Source organism: Colletotrichum chrysophilum, assembly GCF_026319265.1.
Source record: "Colletotrichum chrysophilum strain AFK26 chromosome Unknown scaffold_38, whole genome shotgun sequence".
In the NCBI taxonomy this organism is placed as follows: Eukaryota; Fungi; Ascomycota; class Sordariomycetes; order Glomerellales; family Glomerellaceae; genus Colletotrichum; species Colletotrichum chrysophilum.
In genome coordinates, this window is record NW_026517325.1 from 205,513 (window position 1) to 230,489 (window position 24,977).

General features: G+C 55.7%; 10 protein-coding genes across 10 annotated transcripts; 6 read left to right on the forward strand and 4 right to left on the reverse strand.

The window, feature by feature from the left end:
* Positions 1 to 313: 313 nt before the first annotated feature.
* On the forward strand, positions 314 to 2,091 carry COL26b_005591 (uncharacterized protein; the record flags this gene model as incomplete). The annotated part of the gene is made up of 6 exons (XM_053178432.1): positions 314 to 400; positions 487 to 558; positions 640 to 701; positions 757 to 938; positions 999 to 1,603; positions 1,657 to 2,091. 6 exons carry the CDS (start codon positions 314 to 316, stop codon positions 2,089 to 2,091), a joined length of 1,443 nt encoding a protein of 480 aa, XP_053037635.1.
* Positions 2,092 to 3,438: 1,347 nt separating this feature from the next.
* On the forward strand, positions 3,439 to 5,649 carry COL26b_005592 (uncharacterized protein; the record flags this gene model as incomplete). Its single annotated transcript, XM_053178433.1, has 2 exons — positions 3,439 to 5,074; positions 5,126 to 5,649. The coding sequence occupies 2 exons, from the start codon at positions 3,439 to 3,441 to the stop codon at positions 5,647 to 5,649; spliced, it is 2,160 nt and encodes a 719-aa protein (XP_053037636.1).
* Positions 5,650 to 6,435: 786 nt separating this feature from the next.
* On the reverse strand, positions 6,436 to 7,782 carry COL26b_005593 (uncharacterized protein; the record flags this gene model as incomplete). Its single annotated transcript, XM_053178434.1, has 2 exons — positions 6,436 to 7,641; positions 7,717 to 7,782. 2 exons carry the CDS (start codon positions 7,780 to 7,782, stop codon positions 6,436 to 6,438), a joined length of 1,272 nt encoding a protein of 423 aa, XP_053037637.1.
* An 848-nt stretch (positions 7,783 to 8,630) lies between these two features.
* On the forward strand, positions 8,631 to 9,521 carry COL26b_005594 (uncharacterized protein; the record flags this gene model as incomplete). Its single annotated transcript, XM_053178435.1, has 2 exons — positions 8,631 to 8,781; positions 8,842 to 9,521. The coding sequence occupies 2 exons, from the start codon at positions 8,631 to 8,633 to the stop codon at positions 9,519 to 9,521; spliced, it is 831 nt and encodes a 276-aa protein (XP_053037638.1).
* Positions 9,522 to 9,727: 206 nt separating this feature from the next.
* Positions 9,728 to 10,850, reverse strand: COL26b_005595 (uncharacterized protein; the record flags this gene model as incomplete). Its single annotated transcript, XM_053178436.1, has 2 exons — positions 9,728 to 10,746; positions 10,811 to 10,850. The coding sequence occupies 2 exons, from the start codon at positions 10,848 to 10,850 to the stop codon at positions 9,728 to 9,730; spliced, it is 1,059 nt and encodes a 352-aa protein (XP_053037639.1).
* A 1,667-nt stretch (positions 10,851 to 12,517) lies between these two features.
* COL26b_005596 (uncharacterized protein) lies at positions 12,518 to 13,469 on the forward strand (the record flags this gene model as incomplete). Its single annotated transcript, XM_053178437.1, has 2 exons — positions 12,518 to 12,541; positions 12,597 to 13,469. The coding sequence occupies 2 exons, from the start codon at positions 12,518 to 12,520 to the stop codon at positions 13,467 to 13,469; spliced, it is 897 nt and encodes a 298-aa protein (XP_053037640.1).
* Positions 13,470 to 18,401: 4,932 nt separating this feature from the next.
* COL26b_005597 (uncharacterized protein) lies at positions 18,402 to 20,450 on the reverse strand (the record flags this gene model as incomplete). Its single annotated transcript, XM_053178438.1, has 1 exon — positions 18,402 to 20,450. The coding sequence occupies one exon, from the start codon at positions 20,448 to 20,450 to the stop codon at positions 18,402 to 18,404; it is 2,049 nt and encodes a 682-aa protein (XP_053037641.1).
* Positions 20,451 to 20,807: 357 nt separating this feature from the next.
* COL26b_005598 (uncharacterized protein) lies at positions 20,808 to 21,296 on the forward strand (the record flags this gene model as incomplete). Its single annotated transcript, XM_053178439.1, has 2 exons — positions 20,808 to 21,118; positions 21,176 to 21,296. The coding sequence occupies 2 exons, from the start codon at positions 20,808 to 20,810 to the stop codon at positions 21,294 to 21,296; spliced, it is 432 nt and encodes a 143-aa protein (XP_053037642.1).
* A 54-nt stretch (positions 21,297 to 21,350) lies between these two features.
* Positions 21,351 to 22,209, reverse strand: COL26b_005599 (uncharacterized protein; the record flags this gene model as incomplete). Its single annotated transcript, XM_053178440.1, has 3 exons — positions 21,351 to 21,753; positions 21,807 to 21,929; positions 22,034 to 22,209. 3 exons carry the CDS (start codon positions 22,207 to 22,209, stop codon positions 21,351 to 21,353), a joined length of 702 nt encoding a protein of 233 aa, XP_053037643.1.
* Positions 22,210 to 24,091: 1,882 nt separating this feature from the next.
* Positions 24,092 to 24,967, forward strand: COL26b_005600 (uncharacterized protein; the record flags this gene model as incomplete). The annotated part of the gene is made up of 1 exon (XM_053178441.1): positions 24,092 to 24,967. One exon carries the CDS (start codon positions 24,092 to 24,094, stop codon positions 24,965 to 24,967), a length of 876 nt encoding a protein of 291 aa, XP_053037644.1.
* Positions 24,968 to 24,977: the final 10 nt, after the last annotated feature.

A 24,977-nucleotide genomic window follows, 5' to 3' on the forward strand; every position in this document is an offset into this window, starting at 1 on the left:
TTCCCGGCCAATTGGCAGGGGGGCTTCGAGGTGCAGATTGCATTGGATCCATGGATGATGGACCGGACTGGACCCGTTCCCCCGACCGCTTGTGCTGCAGACATGGCGGAAAGTCACGGGGCTGGGCGCGGCTTATGAAAGGAGTCCGTCTGGAGCCATGATGGACGACCTGCAGGAACCTACAAAACTCTTTTCCCCTTAACTCCTTTGACGTAGCCGTGGTTTTGTTTTATTGGCTTTTCTGTTCGTCTCTTGAGGGATTGGCGAGTTTGTTTTGAACGGCCAATCGAGAGAGAGGATTCGAAGGTTCAAGATGGACGACTACATGTTCCGCGAGCATGTCAGCAAGTGCCGCCAAGTCACCGAGGCGACGCACTATGTTGAGATACTCAATTATTCGGTAAGAACAAGGCTGTCTAGTCTGGAGAAATCTGACGATGAGACCGGAGACACATCGTGTGGGTTGAGACTGAGCCAATTGAACAGGATCCGTTTTACGACTCGTGCGAGGAGCATCCTCTGACAATGGATGAGTTTGACAACTTCCTGTATCGACGAGTAAGTATGCCGGGCCCAGTTACAAGACTGTCCGGAACGCGTGATGAGCGCTGTGTTGGGCTGACGCTGTGTTTGTTTCAGGGTGCATTCGAGCCGCCGAAAGTGAAGGAGGGAGTCGAGTTGATGAGTGGCATTCGTTTAGTGTTGGCAACTCTCTCAATTGAGACTTGGGGGTAAGAGAGACTGACTTTGGAACAGACTTCAGAAGAACGCCAAGCACAAAGACACTTTCACTCCTCACACAATCTCGTTCACGGCCGATGCTTACGAGTCCATGGTAAGAGCCATGAGGCTGCCCTACAGGGCGATTGAGGGGACCAGCGTCGTCGGTCCATTTTTCTGGTCCGCCTACGACCAGGAAGACGACGACCCGACGCTTCGTGAGTTTTTTTCTTCTTTTTTCCCCTCATTGCATCTTTCACTGACGTTTTCAACCCAAGAAATCATCTTTCGCAAGTCCGACGTGCGAAAGAAGGGCAAAACCCGAGGATGGGAGATCATGCTGTCGCACCGTTTCAAGACGGGCATCACGTCGGGGTATGTCAAGGGCACCCCGAGCTCCGACATTGTGGCTGCGATCCGCCACCTCAGCTTTTGCGCGAAGCAGGTCGGCCACCCGATGCTGCTCCCCGTCATTATCCTCTCCCACGACCTGTCGTCGCAGAATGACCAGAAGCAGCGCGATGCGCGAGACTGGCTGCGCAGGCTGGAGCATGCCGTCAGCATGCGCAACGAGATCGAGGACGAGGAGGGGTACGTCAGCAAGGATGGATATCTCGAAGTCGACGCCATCAGCCGGGACCTGGTCGAGTGCCACAGCCAGGTCTTGTGGAAGCGGCCGCAGGCGTACCGGGAGGTCGTGAAGGAGCTCGAGTCTGCGATGGCGCTTTTCAAGCACAAAGTGCCGATGGATAAGTTCACGGTAGAGCTGCACAAGCTGCACCGTAGCATGAACGCCCGGCTGGACTTTTACAAGATCAAGTTAAAAGGCATTGAGAACTACCAGGCGACCACGCTGGAGAGACTCCATATCCAGCGAAGCGCGGTATGTGTTCTGCCTCCCTGGAGAGCGGGTAAGATGTGCTGACTCGCGGACAGTTGTACAACTTGCTCTCCCAGCGAGAGTCAAAGATTCAGTTCCAGATGGCTGGTGAGCAGAGGCGGCTGGCACACGCGAGCAAGAGGGACAGCACAGCGATGAAGACGATCTCGCTGCTCGGTGCGGTGTTCCTGCCCGGCACCTTCCTGGCCTCGGTCTTTAGCATGACGTTCTTTGATTTCGCCAAAGACGCGGATCCCGTCATCTCGAAATCGCTCTGGGTCTACTTCGCAATCACGATACCCCTGACTGTCGTCATCGTCGTCGGATGGATCATGTTCGACCGTCGGCGGGAAGGCAAATTTGCGGTCGAGGACGCCGACCTGGAGAAGAACATCGAGCACATGGAGGCGGACATTATGGCCATGATGAGGAAGCGGACGATGAGCAAGGCCAACACGTGGACGTCAGTAACATCGCCAATCCGGCCGTGAGAGGTGTTTTTTGGGGAGAGAAGTTGACTGGTGAATAGGAAGCAGAAGCAGTAAGAGAAGTGAGAGGAGAGGTGGCGGCGCAATGGCTGCGAAGAAAAAGGGACATGGGTAGAAAGGCCACGAGAAAGAAGGTCGGAAAGAGGAGGAGGAAGTATGGAAATAATGGGCGAGTTTCTTGGTACGATTACGTTAACATTCAGAGGCGAGGGGGCTTGTGGTGGATGGATATGTACATACTGTCACTATCACGCCTTACGACCTGACGACATTTATGAGCGATACAGTACGAATAAACGACATTCGATATAGCATCCCGGGAACATGAAGAAACCAAATGGAGAACAAGAGAGGGCCGGGATGAAAGCGAGTTGAGCATGAGTTTGGCCCACACACAGCGGGTGCGGCCCGTTCCTCGTACTTTGCAAGTTCATGCTCGGGAAGCCGTTCCGGGACCTTGGCGGCATTTCAACATCGGACCAAAGTGAACGAGTCAAATGCTTATTGTATAGTGATCACAATAACTTATCACCAAAAAACTAATCGTCTTTCACATACGACGACCACAGGTCCGAGAGATACCAGAGGTTTCAGGTGCAAGGATGCCAGACCGACATTCCGGCACTAAAATGAGGGGTAGAGGAAGGGGTTTGGCGGGGTCGTGGGTTCCATCGTGTCCAGGTCGTTGCTATCGATAAGGGGCTTCCATTCGCTATTAATATCGCCCCCAAAGGACAGAGCCCAGCTGAGAAGCTAAGAAGCTAGAGCCCAGCGGTCTGGGCTGGACCGGGGGCCTGTTACCGCTAAAGATCAGCTAGGCCAGAACCCTGTGACGCCATTACCACACGTCGTGACCCCGACAGCTCAGGGGAGGGGGGCAGCATCACCGGGGGACACTTCACATGAGGAACCACTCAGCTTCGACCCTTCCCTCTGTGACCCTTGCCGCCCAGCTGAGCACCTTCTGGATCGTCGCTCGGTTGCAATTTGTGCACTACGAAAGGAGCGGGTCGGGAAACAAGATTCCTCTGTCCTCTTCTCACACGTATCGCTGCTTGGCGGGTTGACGTACTGCCACATGTTATAAAAAAACAAAAAAAAAACCAGGCTCAGGTTCAAACAAAACAAGTCGATCTCTTTTTTGACGTCGACCACGCGGCTCAACCACGCTCACTGGTTGACTGACACCAGCATACGAGACGCGTCCTGTATCTCATAGCCTACTTGCATCATCTGGCGTCTCACTTGCCTGCGATACTCGTTCGTCCTCTCCCTAGACCCTACAACATATTTCACTCATTATCGCCAACCTCACCGCCTCTTTTTGCTCTTTCAACATCGACACTAGCCATGGCGGACGCAGCACCAGCAACCGCAACCGCAACCGCAACCGCAACCGCAACCGCAACCGCAACCGCAACCGCAACCACGACCCAACCGACGGTGTCCCCGACGGGAACGGGCACCTCCACGCCCCAGGCAGGCGGCGGCGCCAGCGAACATCACCGCACCGTCAAGTCACTCAACGAGTCTATCCTGCCTCATCTCACCAAGATCTTCAACGTCCACGCCAGCAAGGACGATCAGAAATGGCACAAGGAGCAGATCGCATCGTTTGTCAAGAACGTTCAAGCCGACGAGGAAGCCCTTGAGCATCTCAAGGCGATCGAGGGCGTCTCGGACAAGGAGCTGGATTTTAGCGGTTTCCTGGACTATATGACCTCTACTCACTCCGCCGTCACACGCCCTGCTGTAGAGACGGACCTGACCTACCCTTTGTCGAGCTACTTCATCAGCTCCAGCCACAACACATATCTCACGGGAAACCAACTGTACAGTGAATCGAGCACGAATGCCTACAAGAACGTGTTGCAAAGGGGATGCCGGTGCATCGAGATTGACGTCTGGGATGGCGACGATTCCGACAACGAGGATGGCACCTCGGTCAGCAGCAGCGATGAGGAGGTTGCTGCCGGGACCAAGGTGAAGAAGAGCCGGCTGTCGAGGCTCAAGGATAAGATGCCGAGTTCGCTGTCCAGCAGACTTGAGAAGACGTCCCTGGGGAAGAAGATGGATGAGAGGATTGAGAAGAAGGAGGGCGCCAGCCCGCCTACGGCGACCGCGGCGGCGGCAACTGCAACGAAGTCGGCAGCGGATACAACGACCACGAAGCCAGTAACGGATGCAACGACCACGACAAGCCCGCCCGCTGAAGGGCAGGAGGTTGAGTTGGTGAAGACGCCGTCGCCTAAGCCATACGGCATCGAGCCTCAAGTATTCCACGGATACACGCTCACCAAGGAGGTCCCCTTCCGCCACGTTTGCGAGACCATTCGCGATTATGGCTTTGTCGCGTCGGACACGCCCCTGATTGTTAGCCTGGAGGTTCACTGTAGCGCACAACAACAGGAGGTCATGGTGAAGATTATGCAGGACTGCTGGACGGACATGTTGATACCGACACCTGACGTCGACGCTGCAGAACTGCCACGACCGGCGGACCTAAAGGGCAAGATTTTGGTAAAGGTGAAGTACGCACCGCCGACGGGTGACGCTGTGGAATCAGATGAGGGTGACGACGCGGCAGCTGGTGAAGCCCCTCACCAGAAGGCTGCCGCCGCGAACAAGAAAAAATCCAAGATTATTCAGGCGCTGAGCAGGCTGGGCATCTACACACGGGGTGTCTCGTTCAAGTCACTCACGCAGCCTGAGGCGTCGATGCCAACGCACATTTTCTCGCTGTCGGAGAAGGGCGTTATGGAGGTCCACGAGAAGCAACCCGAAATTCTATTCCATCACAACAGGCACTACCTGATGAGGGCTTATCCTTCTGGCCTGCGTATCGGGTCCTCCAACCTAGACGCTCCTGTCTTTTGGCGCAGGGGCATTCAGATTGTTGCGCTCAACTGGCAGAATTGGGACGAGGGGATGATGCTCAATGAGGCCATGTTCGCAGGCACGTCTGGTTACGTTTTGAAGCCCGAGGGTGAGTTTCCTCTTTTCTAGTAGTGTGATATTGTGCTGATGAAGAGAACAGGCTACCGCTGTATCAAGGCCGGCTCACCACCACCTGCCCCCGACGCGGCAAAAGACGTGCCGCAGATCGCATACAAGACCCTGGACCTCCAAATCGACGTCCTGGCTGCCCAAAACCTTCCTCTTCCTCCTGGCGACACCAAGGTCTCCGGCTTCAAGCCGTACGTCAAGGTCGAGATTCACGTCGAATCCCCCGAGGAACGCCTGCCCGGCGCGCACATCAAGAACGACGGCCACGAGCAGGAGGGCGAGTACAAGGCCAAGACCAAGTCCAACAGGGGTATCGACCCCGACTTCAAGGGCGAAGAGCTCAAGTTCACGGGCGTGCCAGGCGTCGTGGAGGAGTTGACATTTGTGAGATTCACCGTTAGAGACGACGAGATCGGACGGGACGACTTGGCTGCGTGGGCGGCTGTGAGACTTGACCGTTTGAGGGGCGGATTCCGCTTCGTACATCTGATGGATTGTGACGGGAAGTTGACGGAGAGTGTGATCCTTGTGAGGATCACCAAGAAGGTGTACTAAATTGAGCCATTATCGGTTGAAGTATCATTCAGGGGTAGTCTTTAGCGTAGCATGCAGCGTTAAAATCATATTTTCTTTCTCCTCGTAAGATCTCTGAAGTTTATCAACAGAGAACTATCGGTAGCTCTGACATATAGTGCCGATGAATCGGTTTGATCTATCTAGCCCGAGCGTCACCAACTCATCTTCTGGCTGGTGGCATGGCTAACAGCAAGCTCATAGATAGCGGTTGAAAACCAATCACGCCAGTCGATCTTGATCGACATACGGCGTTATTGGCGTACTGAACTTGGTTACTTTGCCACGGATGGGCCTTGACATTTCTGCCCATCAATCCATACTCTTGTCTGGGCTGCCGAACGTGACAGATGGTGCGCTCTCAACAGCTACGACTTGTTTCAAAGCCGAGGTAGTCATCGTCCGCAACCCGTACCATCAGCTGTTAATGTGCCGCTGCTACCGTCGAGTGCTCTTTTGGTCATTGTCAGCAACTTGGCCATCACCGCGGGCACCTCACTTCAGCCTGACTAGGGCGAGGCCTAGAGTACTTCGAAATGGTCCTCCCACCGCGTTCGGGCCTCGAGCTGGCCAAGGGCATGCCAACAGTCATGGGACGCATCTTGGATGCATCGCTATTTTCCCATGACCCGTCGGGGGGCCCTGTGTCACGAGGGAAGAACCAGCTCCTTGGCCCTTTGCACAAGCTTCTGCGCCGTCAGCGGCTCAATACAGGTCTAATGCCAAAGATCCACTTGGGAATTCTCTCCCCAAAACCTTGACGCTTCCTCAAGTCTGCCCAAAGACAACGCTGCGCGGCCACGCGAGCCACTCCTCCCACCCGGGGCCGAGGTGCTCCCCCACCGCGGTCAGCAGCTGCGCGCCGGCGGCGCCAATCTGCCACATGTCCCGCGCGAAGTGGAGGATGACGGCGTGGTGCCCCAGCACGGCGACAGCCTCGGCGCGGCGGCCGCTCAGCATGGCGACGAACTCCTCCGGCACGAGGAACGCCCACGTGAAGATCATCTGCACCATGCGCTGCTGCCCGGGGACGCTGCCGCGGTCCTCCCAGCTGTCGAACGACACCTGGATCAGCTCCGCGGCGCGCCTGCACGCGGCGGCGGAGGTTGCGTCCAGCGTCGTCGCCGCGGAGATCAGGTCCTGCAGGCCGTCGCAGGCGTGGCCTTCCCCAATAAGGTCTTGCAGGCCCGGGCCCCAGGTCAGGAAGGGGCGCAGCTCGGAGCTCTCGAGGGCGGCGCGGGCGCTGCGGATAACGTGGGCGCCGCGCTGGCGGAGGCGGGCGAAGTTGAGGTAGCTGTCGAGGAAGGCGTCGAGGCCGGCGGCGGCGGGGGTGGCGAGGGCGTCGATGCAGAGGTGGCGGCCGAGGAGGGAGGTGAACATTGTGATGGGCACGCAGTTGGAGTCGTCAATGTCGAAGCTGCTGGTCGTGGAGGAGTTGAAGAGGGAGATGGCCTCCATCTGCAGCTGGACGGCCTGCTCCGTGTAGTACTGTTTCCGGTCGGGCCTGGCGCGGGAGAGGTACAGCGCCGAGACGGAGAGGATCTCGTGCATGAGGTAGGGGGCGTCGACGCCCGCCTTGAGCGTGATCCGGCTGCCCCACTCGCGGAGGTGCTCGTCGAGTTCCGGGATGATGAGCTCGAGCTTGAAGGTGAGGAGGAGCTCCATGTGGTCCATGTTGACCTGCGGCCCGGAGCGGATGACGGAGGGGTCCGGGAACGCGAGGGGCGACACGCCCTGCTGCTGCTGCTGATGAGCCGGCGTCCCGGAGGAGCCGTCGGCGAAGGGAGAGCATCCGGCGGTATTAGACGGCGTACTCGGACCCGAATGCAAAGTTTCGGCACCACCCTCAGCGCCGCCGATCCCGGGTGCTACCGCGGGGACTGCTGCGGGCACCGCCGCTGGGGGCGGCGTCCTGTATACGCATTCCCGCTCGATGATGGTGCAGTTTTTACACTTGGGGCGGGTCTCATCGCACTGAGTTGTTCATGTCAGTACAGACGAAGCTTTATTTAGTAGGCTGTTGTGAGGTAGACTCATGAGATTACTCACCTTGATGTGCCTGCGTTTACACTCAACACAGCCGTTCCTCGACTTTTTGTGAGCCCGGCGGTTCATATTCAGGTGCCGTATATGAGTCGTATGTGTGTGGTGTGTGTGTGCCGTACTGCCGGTATATGTCAGTTCTCCTTCGACAGCGTGTTCTTGCTTATATTGTCATCATTGTTCGACGCGTGAGATATCAGGGGGTGAGGATGAAGTGATGAAGTGGGAGAAAAAGGATCATGCTTCCAGCCCTCGGTCTTGTAATGCGAAAGCGAGGTCTGAGGCGACGCCTTGAAAATGTGGGCAGAAGTTTACATACCAAAGTGCAATGGGGGCGCTGGGCAAGCCCGGGACTTCAGATGAACCCCGGGCACCGGAGGGGCTGAGTTTACTAGCGTACAGGGACTCACTAGGCGTACTGGACGTCCTGATACGCTGTATTGGGGGTCTTTACACCGGCAGAGCGTAGCCTCTCCCCACAACACAATCTCGTGCGTACGGGATGGGTTCTGCTGTAGAGACTGGCCCCCATCCTTCAGGCTGGGCTTTTTTTCAAACATAGCCTCCCCATTTGTGGTGCAATGCGATGGAATGCTCCGTGGTGGGGCGGAAAGGGCCGATGAGGAGCGTGGGATGTGTGTGTAATTCACCGACTGCACCGTGTCGATAGCCAAATGCGAAATGCGAAGTGCGAGATGCGAGATGCGAGATGGTGCTGCTTGACGAGATAGGGAGAGATGCGGTGGAACTTGTAGGATGGGGTGAAAAAAATCTCGAATGGAATATTTGTATATAACGCTGCCTTTCTTTTTGTACTTCCAAGAGTCAGTCTATAGATTCGAATCATCCAGTCTTTACATCTCGTCTCCGTCGTCTCAACCTCACTTACACGCCAGTCCTCCTCCCACCGGAACCCGACAATGGCATCCTACAACCTCTACAAGTACTCTCCCTCGGGGGCGGCTGCCATGATCTTCTTGATTGGCTTCGTAGTCGGGTGCGCATGGCACGTGTTCATCATCGTCCGCCGGAGGGCATGGTACTTTATCCCCTTGATCATCGGCTGTCTCCGTACGTTGTCCCCTACTGGCCACACAACCTCACATCACCACTGACAAAAGTTTCCAACAGTCGAGATCGCCGGATACCTTGGACGCTTTCTCTCCTCCACCGATACGGGCAACCTCGGCTTCTTCATGATCCAAACTCTCTGCCTCCTCGTCGCCCCCGCCCTCTTCGCCGCCTCGATCTACATGGTACTCGGCCGGCTGATCCTCTACCTCCAATGCGCGCCCCTCTCCCCGATCAAGCCCTCGCGCCTCACAAAGATATTCGTTGTCGGCGACGTGCTCTCCTTCCTTGTCCAGGTCATGGGCGCCGGTCTGCTCGCCCAGGCAAACTCGATGAACAACGGCAAGACCATCATCCTGCTCGGCCTGGCCGTCCAGCTCATCTTCTTTGGTCTCTTCGTCGTGGCGGCCGCCGTGTTCCATCGTCGACTCCTGGACCGCGTGCCGCCCGCCGTCCTGCACGAAGAAGCTAACTCGGGCTGGCAGAGGCACATCAGAGGATGGAGGGGTGTGATGAGTGTGCTCTACGTTGCGAGCGGCCTGATTTTTGTGAGATCGCTGTTTCGACTCGTCGAGTATGTCGAAGGAAACGATGGCGTCCTACTCTCGACGGAGGTGTATTTGTACATTTTTGACGCGCTGCTGATGCTTGGTGTCGTGGCTGTTACGGCGGTCTTCCACCCCGCTAAGTATGTGCCCGGCAAAAAGGAGATAATGGCTATGCAGGATATGGATGGTTGATGTTCTTGGGAGGTGTGCTGTGAATACAGTATGCCGCCATGACCAGCTATGCGAGCAAGCTTGGGCTGTATGACTAGTAGCCGTATCTAGAAGTCTCATCGGTTTCTAATTTTGAACCGCCCGCGTTAGAATCAGGGGTACTCCTGAACATTAGATAATACATACCTTTCTTTTGTTTTCCGATTGCTCGGTTCTATCAACCATAATCAGACAAATCCCTCAAAAGCACTCTCGTCTCGAAGACATTCCCGGGACACAAGCCCAAGAAGGTACTCCTTCAGGAGGCTCGTATCCTTGACCCTAACAGCAACCTTTGGGGCAGCCAAAGGCGTCGCCCACTCGCTCCCGACTGCTAACGCAATCCTCTCCATCTCCTGGACAGCCACGTCCTCGTAGAGCCAAACCCTGGGAAACCAGTGGAAGAACGGCAGGTAGTAACTCATCACGGCCAGAGCCCTGGGCTTCAGCTGACGAGCCATGTCCACAAACCTCGACGAGACGAATGAGAACGGCCATGCCCTGGCCTTGAATGCCACGCAGCCATCGCAGGTAGGACATGCCAACGAGCCAAAAAGTTTTCCAATCCCGGTTGCCGCACGTTGGAGGTCTTCACGAAACTCCCAGTCCTCGTCGTCCGCGTCCATTCGCAGGGCATCTTCCAGATCCAGTGGAATCGCTACAGGGGCAGCGTGTTCGAGCGGTATACTCCTCTGCGGCGTGGGGCGGAGTGACACTTGTTTCCTGAGCCCATCGATCATCATCCGCGGTCCGATGGCCATCGCAAGCCAGTTCGTAAGCCAGATACCATCATAGCCCGTGTGCCGATCGGCTGCGAGGGCAGTCACGGACAGCAAAAGTGAAGCCATAAAAACGGGCCGGGCGTTGTCTTCTGATACCTGCTCGACTTGGTGCCGAAGCTGCCTCACCGCGCGGTCTCGGTACTTGGTGACGGGGAGGTCAGTGGACGGATCTGTGCTGGCCAGGTGAAGGAGGGTCACGGAGAGGAGGGCGTCCATAAGGTAGTGGTGCTGGAGGGCCAGGCTCGGGACCTCAAGACGGAGGACCTCCGACTTGAAGCCCTCGAGCTGGAAGGCGTCGGTGAAGGACTGCACCGTGCAGATGTTGTAGTGGTGCAGGAGGCGAAGGTGCAGCAAGTGTTCTGGGGTGTAGATGGTTTCGTAGCTTGGTGACGGCTGGCGATGGTTGGGGGATGCGTCGTCGGTGTCTGTCTGAGGACTACCAGTGCCGGACTTCTCCTGCCCAGGGGGCCTTCGGAGGCCTGGCTCCACGTAATGGCATTGTGTCTCTCGCCTTGCGCATGCTGAACATGTCGGTTTCTTCTCGTCACACTACGGACAACGTGTTAGTGATTTGTTGCTGTTCGCCTAGTAACGATGCGAGGGCAAACGTGCCTTTACACGCCTCGTCTTGCATTCGAGACATCCTCGCCTGGACTTTTTGTGGTGCCGGATCTGGTGATACTTGACAACGCGAGATTCAGGCAAGGGTGTTGTCATATTCATCCTCGATCAAGGCTGGCTCTGGCGCCGGCTCCATTGACAGACCAACAGATCACAAAGCCGCCGAACGAGTGGTGAAGGAGAGAATCCATCGCCAAGAACCGGTCCAGCTTCGGTCGACGGAACTATCCAGGCACGGGTGGCAGTGCAAGACCCTGAAGCTTAGCATCACCTCTAGTCTCGAAAGGAAGCTTGATTGGACGCGGGATGGTTCATCTCAGCTAGTCGTTGGAAATTGTCTCTGAGCTTTACCGAATACACGTATTCGCGCCGCAGCATCCCTGTCAAGCTGGAAGGTGTCAGGAAGAACCCACCAGACCAACGGAAAGGGGCCTTAGCGCCAGGTAGGTGCCCTGTAGCTGATTACATAACCGGCAGTGCCGTCCTCAAGACAGCGGCCTCCAAGGAAGACAGGGGACCCAAGAACGTGGGACCAACGATTCGCGAGAAATCTGCCACCTCCCAGAGAAAAAGGTCCCTCCGTCTCTTCCTCTTCATGGCGGGGTAAACGGCAACGACGTTCACTAAGACATGCAGCCATTGCCTTAGTGCGGGCACTCGGTCCCAGAACTTCAGCTCTTGGCTGTCTCTGCCGCAATGACATATCCCTCCACCACCTGCACCTCCCTGCTGGGCAGCGTCCAACCAGTTCTCCATCCCACCATCTCGGGGAGGCCTGCGCAATGGTCTCCGGTATGACGCCATGTGGGTGGATTGGACGTCAGTCCGTCATGACATCCGCGCTGGTGTCGCCCTCAATTCTGTAATATCTTTAATTGACGATAGGACAAACCGCTGCCTTGTTTTCCTTTGGCAACTGGGTATGCCGTACGTCTGACATGTCGCCGAGGGGCCCCCGACGGCAAGCTGGGACTGCATTCCGTCTTACCGAGTCTTCATCATTCCCGCCGATCAGGGTCCCAGTCTGTGGTCCCCATCGCCAGCTCTCATGTCCCTGCTTGTCCCCCTCCCATACCAAGCTGAGCTGCACAGGACAATTACACTATCGGATGTGCTTCGCCAGACCAGACCGAGAACAGCCTAGGGCTTCCCCAAACAAGCTCTTCTCATCCTAAATCGCGCTTGCCAAGTGGCGCGTATCACGAACCTGCTACTGTACCTCCAACAGGTTCAGCTAGGCAAGGCAGTGACCTCCCCAAATCAAGCTTCAACGTCCCATCCATCCCATCATTCCCCGAGCACGTACGGCCTCCCAGAAATGTCGTAAACATGCGTTTCCTAGCGGCCCCCAGACGCACACGTCCGATGGGCCACCGCCTTGTCGATCGGGAGGGTCCAGGTTCCTGCCAAGCGCACATGTGAGAGTGAGACCGTTGTAACTGGCATCATGCTGCAGGTGTCATGGCCGTTAAATACCCCTTAAGCCCCTCGTCTCTTGGATGTAGGTCCGCATCATCTCATAATCATCTGAACCAATTTACAAAATCATTTCCTCCAAATACAAATATAGCAATCATGTCTTACGGTGGTAACGACGACGTGAGTTCAACCTCAGCCTTACATTTCAAGCTACACGCCACTAACACATCTCCAGTCTTACGGTTCCAGCAGGAACGAGGACAGCTATGGCTCCAACACTGGCTCCGCCTTCGGCTCCTCTCGCAACGACAACGACTCTTACGGCTCCTCCCGCCGTGACAACGACGACTCGTACGGCTCATCCGGCCGCAACAACGAGTCTTCGTACGGATCCTCCAACAACGACTCCTACGGCTCTTCTCGCAACGATGACAGCTACGGCTCATCTCGTCGCGACAACGACGACAGCTATGGCTCATCCGGCCGCAAGAACAACGAATCCTCTTACGGCTCTTCCAACAACGACTCATACGGTTCCTCCCGCAAGGACAACGACTCCTACGGCTCTTCAAACGTAAAGAGCTCCGCCTTTGCCGAGTCTACCTCCTCCAACCTCGCCGGCGCCGACTCCCTCTCCTACAACGCCTCTGAGAACAAGGGCCGCACCTACGACAACGACAACAGCAACGACAGCTACGGCTCCTCGGGTCGCAAGAACAACGACTCTTCCTTCGGGTCTTCCAACACGGACTCGTACGGCTCCGGCCGCAACAACGACACCTCCGACTCCTACGGCTCCGGTCGCAACAACAACAGCACCTCCGACTCCTATGGCTCCACGGGCCGGAACGACGACTCCTACGGCTCGTCAGGTCGCGTCGGCGGCAACGACTCTTACGGCTCCAGCCGCAACGACACCGACAACGACAACAGCTACGGCTCTTCTCGTCATGACAATGATGACAGCTACGGCAGCAGCAACAAGGGCGGCGACAGCAAGCTCGGCAAGGTGCTCGAGAAGGCGGGCAGCCTGCTCAACAGCGACAAGCTCGAGAGCAAGGGACAGGAGAAGAGGGAGGCCAAGGGATACGGCAACGACGACTACTAAGCCTTCAGTTTTTATAATGTCTTCTCCACGCTGTGGGATGTTTCGTCTTATTAGCTTGGCCTAGCGAGTTTAATACAACATGATGACCAGAAGTTATGTCGTTTTCGGCTGTCAGCCGTGATACATGAGTGCGTCGCTGTGGCCAGATGTGATTCGCCTACATGTATTTGTGACGGTCTCGCAGGTATGTATGTTAAGGAAGTTTTAAGCCCATCCAGTAGGGGTTTTCACAATAAGATAACGCAGTCAAATCACTCCGGTCAGTGCCAAGTTTCGTAGCTTCGCAGTCTACGTACTCAGGGCTCGCAGATATACGTGGAACATCCCAGTCATAGTGAATCTTTCATCATTCGCGTGCCTTGGATTCATCGGGATGAGCTACTGACGGATGAAAGTCAGTACATAGGGCGGGCAAGAAGAGTCTTAGTCTTGCGGCGACCTAGCATTCTAATGTGACAAATTGTCGTCTGATACGAAGCTGTCCTATACATGTTCCTGGACCTACTACTACGTGCACCAAAGAAAACAAACAAAACACGTGCAGTAAGTGACCAAAGGTGCTTCATTGTTTCCAAACTCCGTCTTGTTACTGCGGACAATGACACAGTGAATTTTGCGACTTATCGATATCGAAACAGAGTCTGCAGCCGCTTCCAATTTAAATTATTCCAAAAGAAAGAGGCCTATTATAAAGTGGATTCATACCCTTCTTCAAGCTTCGCGATAATCGCTATTGCTTATACACGTCTGTGGACGCTTCTGCGGTTCAAATCTGCTCCATCTGTCTATCCTCCAGGGCCCGACCTTTCGCATGCAGTCGACCTCCCTTATCCTTTTGCCTAAGCTGCATCTGGGGAAATGGTGAGCTCTTTCATCGAAGGCTGCAACGAGCTAATCTGATAACATATATCGATGTACTGATCGTCATCTGGTCCAAATACATCTAAGAACCCCTTTTGAGCCTGTTGGTAGCATGACATAGCTTTAAATGCCTCGTCCTGCTCTTCAAATGACCCTGCAAGACTTTGGAGCATATCTAAAGCCGGAACAAAGAATTCTAAGATACTTGACTCCAGCGTCGTGTCGTATGCTTGAAGAATGCGTTCGCACATCATTCTGGCGTCTTCAAGTTGGCCTTGATCTTCGAAGACAACGGCTAAACAATGTAAGGTCAGGAGTATGTCCCGGTGGCCTGGCTCGAATGCATTCTGGAAGCCTTGTAGGGCCCGTTCGTACATTATCTGGGCATCCTTTAGCTGGCCTCTTTCATAGTAGACAGAGCCCATACTGCGGACAGCCGAGAGTGTATCCGGGTGATCTGGCCCGAACGCCTTCTTATAGCCTTCGAAAGCCCGTTCGCACATTGTCATGGCCTCCTCTAGCTGGCCTCTTTTGGTATAAAAATGCCTAGGTCACAGACGATGCTGAGTGTGTCTGGGTCGTCAAGGCCTACTGCCTTCTCGTAGCCTTGGAGAGCCAATCTTAACATGGTCTCTGCATACTCCAGTCGACCTTGTTTTATGAAGAGACTGCCAAGATCACTGGCCATCGAGGTTGTCGATAGATAGTCTGGCTCTTGCGCTTTCTCGTGGATTTCGATCATTTGTTCGCACAATCCTTCGGCATCCTCTAGTTGCCCTCGTTTGAAATAGACAACACGTAGAAGATGATGTTCAGCGACTATGCCAATGTGGTCTAAGCTCAATGTCTTCTCACGGATGTGAAGAGCTCGCTTGAACATGGCCTCTGCATCGTCCAGTCGATCTTGTGCTCTGCCTAAAAGAGAGACGGCGTCTGAGAGTGGTAGTATATGGTCTTGACACAGCTTCTCAAGGCCTCTAAGAAACTGTTCCATCATTGAATTGGCTTCTGTAAAACGTCGTTGTACAAGGTAAAGCCTGCCAAACCTATGGAACACCAATGGGCTGACTTTTAGGTCTCCTTCGATCTTCGCTACCATTCGGTCGGCATGCGGCAAGATTCGTCGCACTAACCAGTACTGAGTGTCGCAGTCATGCGGAACGCGTGATAGAACGCATCGTATCGCTGCCTTTTCCAGGTGTCGGCTCGATTGTGCGTTGAGGACGTGGACCGCCCATGCATGAACACATTGATGCATACTATATCCTCTCGATTCCGGTCTCCAGTCTGCTTGGCTATATGCGTTCGGCTCTGCTAGACCATATTCACAGAGAACTCTCATTGCTGCGTCGAAACTTGGCCTGTCTTTAGTAATCTTATGAAGCCAAGCTGGCTTCTTCAGTCTGCCTGCCTGCAGCAGTTCGTACCGTAGGTCGTAGTTGTCAAAATGTCCCCATAGTCGAAGGAGCTTAACGGCGTATTGGTTCTGCAACTGAATATGTCGGAGAGAGACATTCCAAGTGGAGTACAATGCTCGATCGTACTCTAGCAGGTGTGGACTCTGCTCCTGCAATTGCAGCCAACTTATCTCGTACATTTGAATGTATTCCGTAGAGCTAGTTGAAACTTAGTTCAGATAGGCTCCAGCTGTTGCGAGGGCGAGTGGAAGGCCATCAAGCTTTTGTGCAAGTAGCTTGGAACCCGGATCTGCCGCATCTTTTAGTTCAAGTACGGCCATGGAGCTAGTTTCTTACCCTTGGAAAAATCAACGCGCCCGGAGGTCGATGCCAGTATTTCTATACTTTCCTGGATGTCGCATAGCTTCTCAAGCTGGATACTTTGTCCGAGTCGGCCTACAGAAGATGACCGTGTCGTAATCGAAATGGCGCCATGTTCAGTCTCTGGGAAATAAGGACGTATGTCGTATGCTTTCGAGACTGTCCCGCGAACATTAGACTCCGTGTCCGTCACAACGCATCGCGTAGTCTGTTTCGAGCTGTCTTGTGTACGGAACTCGACGTCGTCATAATTGTCGTAGACCAAAAGCCATCGATTATTCTTTGGGTCCTCCAGCCACCGTTTGACTGCCGCCACCGTCTCATCGAGGTCTCTGCTGTTTACGGCGTTCTGGACGTACATGACGGACGCGTTCCCGCTCGCAATTCGTTGGGCTGCTCGTTGGTAACTCTGCCTCAGGGCAGTCTCGTTGCTTGCGTCAAACCAGATCACCGCGGAGTAATCATGTCGATGTTGTTTCGCGTACGCTATCGTCGTCTGGGTCTTCCCCACACCGCCCAGGCCATGCACAACAACGGTCCGACGATTCCCAGTCCACTTCAACGCCTCGTGCAGGCGTCCAAGCTTTGCTTGTCTGGCGACGAAGTTGTTTACGCTGTTGACTCCTTGCAACTTAAACGAGAGATTGTGCGTATGGGTTGAATTAATGGGTGGTCTGCATAGGTTCTAATTAATTTCTGAAGGCTGGCGGGCAATTGAACCATGAGAGGGAAATTCTCACCGCTGCACCTCATCCACCGGCAAGTGAAAGAAGAGCTGTCGAGCATACGCAGCGGCCGCAGCGGCCGCATACCCGTGCCACTTATCATTCTTATGCGAATCACAGTAATCAGAGATACCGCGGACGATAAGACAAGGAAATTCGGCGATCGCTCCCGCGCCTTCCATCTCAAAGCATAAAAGCTCATGTTGTTGAGCGAGCGCGTCTCTTAGCCTTGCATCCTTCACCACCAGCTCCCCAGATGCAATGTTGCCTCTATGAACTATTACGTACGTCTCGTCGTCGTCACTTGCTCTGGATATGCGCTTCGATGGGTCGCATACGACTGTACAAGGCTCTCCCTGTGTCGTATGGGCGTATTGTGGCGGGTAGAGATAATCGTTCATCATACCGGGATACTGGAACCGTCGCAGGCCACGACGCCTTGTGTTAATCCGGCTGACGTTCTGCTGCACCGGGTCGATATCCAGTCTTGCTCGTTTTGCCTCTAAATCCTGCGCGGCATTAAGAAGAACTGCCGGCGGCGGTGCTAGGGCCCCTATGCGTTGGAACTGGCCATCCCTCGCTTTCCCATGATCATACTGTAGAGCGCCTCAATGGCCAGCCGTAGGCTTGCTCACCACAACATGACCTAGGCGTATTATCCCGTTATCTGTTTCGACTGGAACTCCACCGCCAATACCAACCAGGAGACCGTACCTGAGACTAGGAAACGTCATCCTCATTTGTGCTACGACCGTAGCCGCGGGACAGTTCCCAGGTTCGTATAAGCCAGCGATGACGATGTTGTGGCCATTGATGGACCCCAGACTGTAAACGTTATGGTCCGCTGGGGATTTTGGCAGGGCGGGATGTTCATCATCCAGCATCTCCAATGCAGCGATCTGTTCCACCTCTAGCGGACAGATCCATGCCACCTTGTAGTTATCGTGTCTCCATTTCTGTGCCATCTTTTCGATTGTCCAACTCTATCCTCGAATTGTCCGATCGGCCATTCAGCGATATGAGAACTCTGCGACACAGTTAGACTTTTGAAACGTTGGAAGTGGTGAGCAAGGACTTTGAAATGACATACTAATTACCGGAGGTGAGGGGGGAACGTCAAGGTTGATGGTCGCCCCCTTGCCGGACCGTTGGTTGTAGGGTAGCAGGGGATCTCGTCTTGCCGCCAGCATTGTGCGGCTGAGCATCACACCCCTGGCGAATCACAGTGGAAGAGGCTGCCAGGTTCCTCAGCATGTTTATACCGACCGTTTGATGCACCTGCACCGGACTTTGAGATTTCTTGCTGCGTACAGTGGTTGGGACTGCCAAATGCCTACATTCTGGGTGAACTTGAAGTAGGTGGCTCTTCCCTTTTGCGGGGAGCCTCTACAGTAACCTACGAATCATCACCGGATATCGATGTCACGGGCTGGAAAGAAAAGCAAGGAACATAATCTGCATGCATCAATGCATGTTGGATATATCCATGCACCCAAAAGTACCCAAGAAAGATAAAACGCTTACACATTACCATCATACCCCATACAACGACAACCGCCCTTATCATCTTATAGTCTACTGGACCTCCCCTCATCCATTATCGCACCGCTCATCACAGGAGCCAGCTGCTCACCCAGGACCAACCTACGCCCACCCTTGGTAGTCCACCAAGCGACACCGATAGTAGCCCTCTCGACGTCCATCTCGCCGCTGACGAGCACCTCCCAGAAGCGGTCCTTGACAGGCTGACGCAGGACGGGGTCGGCAATCTCATTCATCGATTGCGCGGTCAACGTCAACCAGTCCTCGACCAGGGGCAGAGGTAGGAATGGTAAGGAGTCGATGAGCGTCAAGACAAGTGAGCTCTGTTCTGACATGGGGTCCTGAGGCGAAAGCCCCTTCTCGGCCTGGTTGATAACGTCCTGGGTCAGGGGGAGAGGGGCGGTGTCCGCGTCCATGGCCTTGAAGCGGACCATTTCCAAGAGGGTTTCGGAGAGCTGCGGCTCGGCGAGGGAGATGGGGAACGGCGGGGAGACGATCTGCATGACCGTCTTGAAGGCCACACGGAACTGGCGTGTTGAGATCTGCGCCGGGAAGGATGCGAAAAGGGCGTCGACGTAGAACGGAACGAGGCCGACCGTCAGCGAGCTGTTGTGAGGGCAAGACAGCACAGACAGCGTAGCGCTGTGGGCGGATTCAAAAAGCTCAACCATTGTGGACGTCAGGCCGCCGGTATGGGTGAGGTAGGCCGTCGCGGGGCGGACAATCAAAGCGTCACACGCCTCTGTGGGCATGTTGAGAGGCAAGTGTTCCGCCACGTTCAAGTAGAAAAGGTCCAGAGTCCTATCATAAAAGCTGGGAGGGACCGTCCCGGCATGAGGGGGCTTGGTCTCTTCCAAGAACGCAACGCAGGCGTCTGGGAAGCGTGCGAGGATATCCAGACTTGTCAGGTAGGTGAACTGGTAAGCCTGGAATGCGTTGGCTCCTTGTCGTGAAGAGATGAAGAATAAGTTCCTCAGGGTGAACAACGCCTTGGTTGCCACCTGGGGGGCGATCGCGTCGTTTCTCATGCGCGGGTCAAGAAGACTCCGGCCGACGATGGCTTGCATGACGGCAACCGTCGCATACATCGTCTTCTTCAGCAACTGCCACAAAGCCGGCCACGTCGCCTCCAGCGTATTCTGCTCCAACCGCGCCGTCTCTTCGGCGCCGTCAACCGTCGATAGAGGGTTGTGCTGCCAGTACCGCAGCATCTTTTGTGTAAACTCCATCAAAGCATCCTGAGCGTCGAGCACGACTGCCGAGTCAGTCGCATTGGTGGCAGCGAATCCTGCCAGCTTTGACAACGGTCCCATGCCGCCCATCAGGGGCTTGCCCTCTATGGTCTGCAGCAGCGCAAATGAGGGAGAGGTGGGAGGCCATGCAACCATTTGTCCGTACTGCTGCACGTCCTTGCGGATATCATCCAAGAATCGGCCATCCTGAAAGCCGTCATCCCCGGTGATGGCCAACACCACGATCGGTAGAAGCGCGTTGCAATTAATCACGCTCTGGTGAAAGTCGGAAAGAAACGGAAAGACGTAATTCAGCGCCAGAACCACAGAGGCCGAGGCGAACGGCCCGTCCTGACGTTCCAAAGCGAGGTTTGCAGCCGTGACAACGGCTTCCTCCAGCGTATTCCGCAAGCCCCTCGACAGAGATTGTCTATCATTCGCCTCCATTCCCATCAAGACGCCTGTCAAAACCAGGAGATGCTGCCATCGATTGGACCGATCGTCCGCGCCCTTGGCAACGGCGCGCACCCATGTGTCGCAACCGAGGCCCCCGCCCTGCCGCGGGCCATGAACATTTTTGGCGTTATCGATCTCGTTCTGTCGCACTCGTATCGCGGCGCTGTTGTAGATGCTGATGATGCGCAAGCTCGTCCGTAGACCGTCGCGACGTTGCCAAATCGCAGGCGCGGTGAGAAGCTGGGAGGTAAGGACGCCGAGGTTCAGCGGGTTCGAGAGCGTCGTCAGGAGGGTCGTCGTAGAGCCGACTATCTGGTCCGTCTTGCGATCATCGTGGACGTTTTGGTACAGTTGCAGGACCGTGTTGAGGAGTCTGTCCGCCGGCATCTTGAGCTACAATCGCGACGGCTCACCAGAGGCTGGTGCGACTGTCAGGATGAGATTGAATGGGAGGAGCAGCGGAAGCGGCCGTTGTTGGGTCGCGGTGATTGTAATCGATGGTGCCGATGCCGATGGCAGGACGTCGGGACTGGCGCGGGCGTTTTTGCCGAGGCACCTGAAGTGCCCCTAAAGCCACACCTCAAGCTTCCCTCAAAGCTGCGCCATCCCTGCAACATCCCACAGCCAACCCCGGTAGTGACGATCAGCAGCTGCAATCACTGCGCCTCCAAAGCTCACCAAACCCACCGACTTTCAACATCTCGTCTTCTTTCTCCCGTCGAGCCCCAGGGCCGCCGTTCAGCAATGTCTTCTCGGGCGCAAAATTACCCGCCGACAAACTACAAGGTTCCGTCGTTTCCGAGCATCAACTGGCAGCTGCGGGACCTCACGGACGACCACCGCTGGAGCCTCTTCTACATCCGCGACATCTGGCGCTTCACGGTGATATGGACCTTCATCATCTACGCCGCGGTGCACATGGGCGCTGCCGCCATTACGATCGCGATGCACACAAACAAGCGCGGGTCGCTGACCTACCTATGGGCGGTGCCGTTGTTCTACGCCTTCGTGGCGGGCGTGCAGGCGTTGTGTGCTGGGAGCGTCGTCGGGTTGATGTAAGTGCAAGCAATGTTCCGTCGACGACACAGCGTAGCTAACCCACGGCTTTGCAGTCTCGGTGCAGTCTACAACGCCGGCTACTTCTCGATGTCCACATGGGTCCCCCTTCTCTGGGGCGTTATCAACGTCCTCGTCCTCATCATCTCGTCCTTTTCCATTCAGGGCGGTCTTTGAACATACACACAAACACGAACGGGCATGTTGAACAAACGCGTAAAGGCATTAAGACTACATAGTAGCGCTATAATTGATGGTGGCCGATAACCCATTTACCGCGCCGTTCGTCGGCTTCGACGGCGTAATCTCCTTAATGACACGCGCCGGGTTGCCAACGACGACGACATAATCCGGCACGTCCTTGGTCACGACGCTTCCCGCCCCGACTGTCACACCCTTTCCAATGGTCACGCCCGGCAGCACGATGACGTTTCCACCGATCCAGCAATCGTCGCCGATGGTGATGGGCTTCCCGCTCTCCGGCCCGCGGGTGCCGTTGCGGAGCGTGGGATCGAGGGGATGTGTGCCGCTGTAGAAAGAGCAGTTGGGGCCAATCAGGGTACGCGAACCGACTGTGATGGTACAGGTGTCGATCCATGTACTGTTAGAGTTGACATAGACGTTTTGGCCGAATCTGCAGACGGTAAGACGAGACACAAGACAGGTTGCGAGGGGCCAGATGCGTACTTTACGTTGTAGCCATAGTCCATCTTTATCGGGGCGTCAACCCACGGCCAGTCTTCCAAGATGGCGTCGTCCTCGTCACGGCGGGCCCGCGGTGGAGGAAGAGGGATTGTGTCCCCGTTGATGCTGTTCTGGGTTAGGTCTACATCTCAAGACGGGAAATAAGAGCCGAGGGGTTGGCTTCAGGGTTGCCGAGAGAAATAGAGTAAAATGGAGGCGGAACTACTCACTCCTTCCACATGCCGACAAGCGTGCGGCGGCTCACGTCACCGGCGTTGTTGAACCTGGTGCAGGCGGCCTGGCAGCGTTTCCGATCCGCAATGAGATCCGGGGTGAAGGCATGGTAAAGCTCGCCATTCTTCATCCGCCGGCGGTTCTCTTCCCTGTCGATGGTGCGGATGTCCATGGTTTTCTTGTGCATGAGTGTGGTGAAAGGGGGGGAAGGCGACGGCTTGTCGGTGTAGTGTATACTGTACTGCAGAATACGAGTGAGGTGATTTATGTAAGAGGGCGGTCAAGAGTCGCGTTCCTACTCGTTGAGCAATGAACAAGGAACAACGCGAAGCGAGATGAGGAGCGAAGACTGACGAGACGGGCAGGACCAGACGAGGGGGGCAGCAGGCGGAGCAAGCCAAGATGGAGAGAGAGATATGCGGTGCAGATAGGTGGTGTAGATCGGGTTGCAGAAATAGAACCTCCAAGAGATAAAGGGACCAACAACAACTTTTTGTGTAAACGGAGAGAAGAAACAGAAACCAAACACGAGAGACCGAAACCAGCCCTATGACAGATTTGTCTCTTGTTTTCCCTTTTTCTTTTTTTACTCCCCCGCCAGAAAAAGAATTAAACACCGCAGTGTGACAAAGATCTCGGGAGTTATTTGCCGGCCGTTTCGAGCTACAGTAGTCTATCTGCTCTTCGAAAGTGTACCCATGATCAGAAGAAGAGCAAAAGTCCAGGTCCAGCGTCAGTGTCGGTGAGCCCGAACACCCTAAAATAACGAGAGCCCAGGTGCTTACGACTAGGCGGCGACATGCTGCCTGCACCTGTTGCTTTCCGTGCTCTCCCTGGCCAAGGGCCCAAAGCGCAATGTACAGCATGGAAACCTGGAAGCAAAAACTAGAGCGGCGGCAGCATCAGCAGCGAAGACCGCAGGAGACATGGAGCCACACGGCAGCGACAGACAGACACAGACGACGACTGATGGGGGCAGAATAGAGTAAAGGTCCACGCACTTGCGTCATCCGCCCCTGACCTTCGGCCCGCGCTGGGCGCTTGGCCTTACCCGTCCCACCCGTCCTGTCCTCCAGACTTCCAAACACGCAGTGCACACCCACTGTTTATTACCGTTTCCCTCACCGAAGTGGTCACCGGAGACGGCGTTTGTCCTTGTGGGATTCACTGAAAGAGGGAATGCAACGACAAAGTCCGCCTGCCCAGGCTGAAGTGGGACCTCGGAGTCCCTTTTTGCATGCCGACTCTCTCCACAAACTCCAACGTCGAGTCCCCCCTTTTTTCCCTCTCTTTGGTCCATCTCTGCTGATCCTCTTTTGCTGTCCACTCTGTCATTTTTTTTGAGCCTCCACGTCGCAAGATCCGAGCATTACAGCGCAACCGAATCCGCCCGCTGCAGGGAACAGACTTCCACCAGCTCTTCGACACAGTTGCAGTGCCAGAAGCGGGCGATTACTCACTCACAACACCTCTCTCTCTCTCTACGCTTTGAACTAGGGCTGAACAGGATTGTCGAATAGAAAGAGGATATCCATACGCACTCGAAAGGTACAGATCGAGGTCGTTCATGCATGGAATGACGGACACAAGGAGCTAGAGCCGCCCGCCACCCTTCTCCGTCCCTGCCAACCCCCCTGCCTGACCTGACCATCAGGTACCTGTCCTCAAAGTGTCACGGCCTCTTCCTACCGTCCCCGCGTCCCGCGGCCCCCAGTCTAAGGCGGATTCTAAACCGTCGAGTGCCGACACCCACCACTACCACCACCTCCTCCTTCTTGACATCGGATCGTTGAGGCAAGCTAGCTAGCTCTCGCCAACGAGGCACACGACATACGCACAATGACAAGCTTTCGTCGGGTGTAAGTAGCAGCCCCAGGCCCCCTCCACCTCCCTTGGTCCCGTGCTCCCTTCGTACCCGCCCCGATCTCGCCGTGAAATCTCCGTCCTCAGACCCTGACCTACCTGCCTTGCTCTCACCCCCTGGACGGCTCTGCTCCCGCACAGCACATGCAACCCTTTCCTCGACCCCTCAACACCAAAACCCCACCATCACGATGTCCTCCCGCAGACACGTGAACCCCCTCTACCAAGACCCTCCCAGCTTATTGAACCACCACCACGATGACACCCCATCATCATCACCATCTCCAGAAACTGACTCTCTTCCCAGCGACTCCCGCCCCGCGCCTGCTCCCGGCACACCCGCGCCCGTGGGACAGGAATTCTACCCCCACCAGCGCAAATCCCTAGCCGGCATCGCCCTCCGCGCCTTCTGCCTCGGCGCGGCCTTCCTCACCGGCCTCCTCTCCACCGCCCTCATCCTCACGACGACCGCCTCCCCGCTCTGGCGCCTCCCTTTCTTCCTCGCCGCCCTCTCCCTTTTCCACTTCCTCGAGTTCTGGACGACCGCCGCCTTCAACACGCCGCAGGCTACCATCCACGCCTTCCTCCTGACCGCCAACTGGCCCGCCTACGCAATCGCCCACGCCACCGCCTTCGCAGAGTGCCTCCTCACGAACGTCCTCTTCAGGGACTCCGTCTGGGCGCCTTTTGGCTCGAGACACTTGCTCATGGCCGCGGGGCTGGCCCTCGTCGTCGTCGGGCAGACGGTGCGCTCCATGGCCATGATCACCGCTGGCGAGAGCTTCAACCACACCGTGCAGCACTACAAGACCGAGTCGCACAGGCTCGTCACGGCCGGCATCTACGCGTGGTTCAGACACCCGTCCTACTTTGGCTTCTTCTGGTGGGCTATCGGAACCCAGCTGGTCATGGGCAACGTCGTCTCCCTGCTCGGCTACGCGGGCGTGCTGTGGTTCTTCTTCTCCAAGAGGATACGCCATGAGGAGGAGCTCCTGATTAGGTTCTTCGGCGACGACTATGTCCAGTACCGCAAGCGCGTCGGGACATTGATTCCGTTTTGCGGATGATGGGATGGAC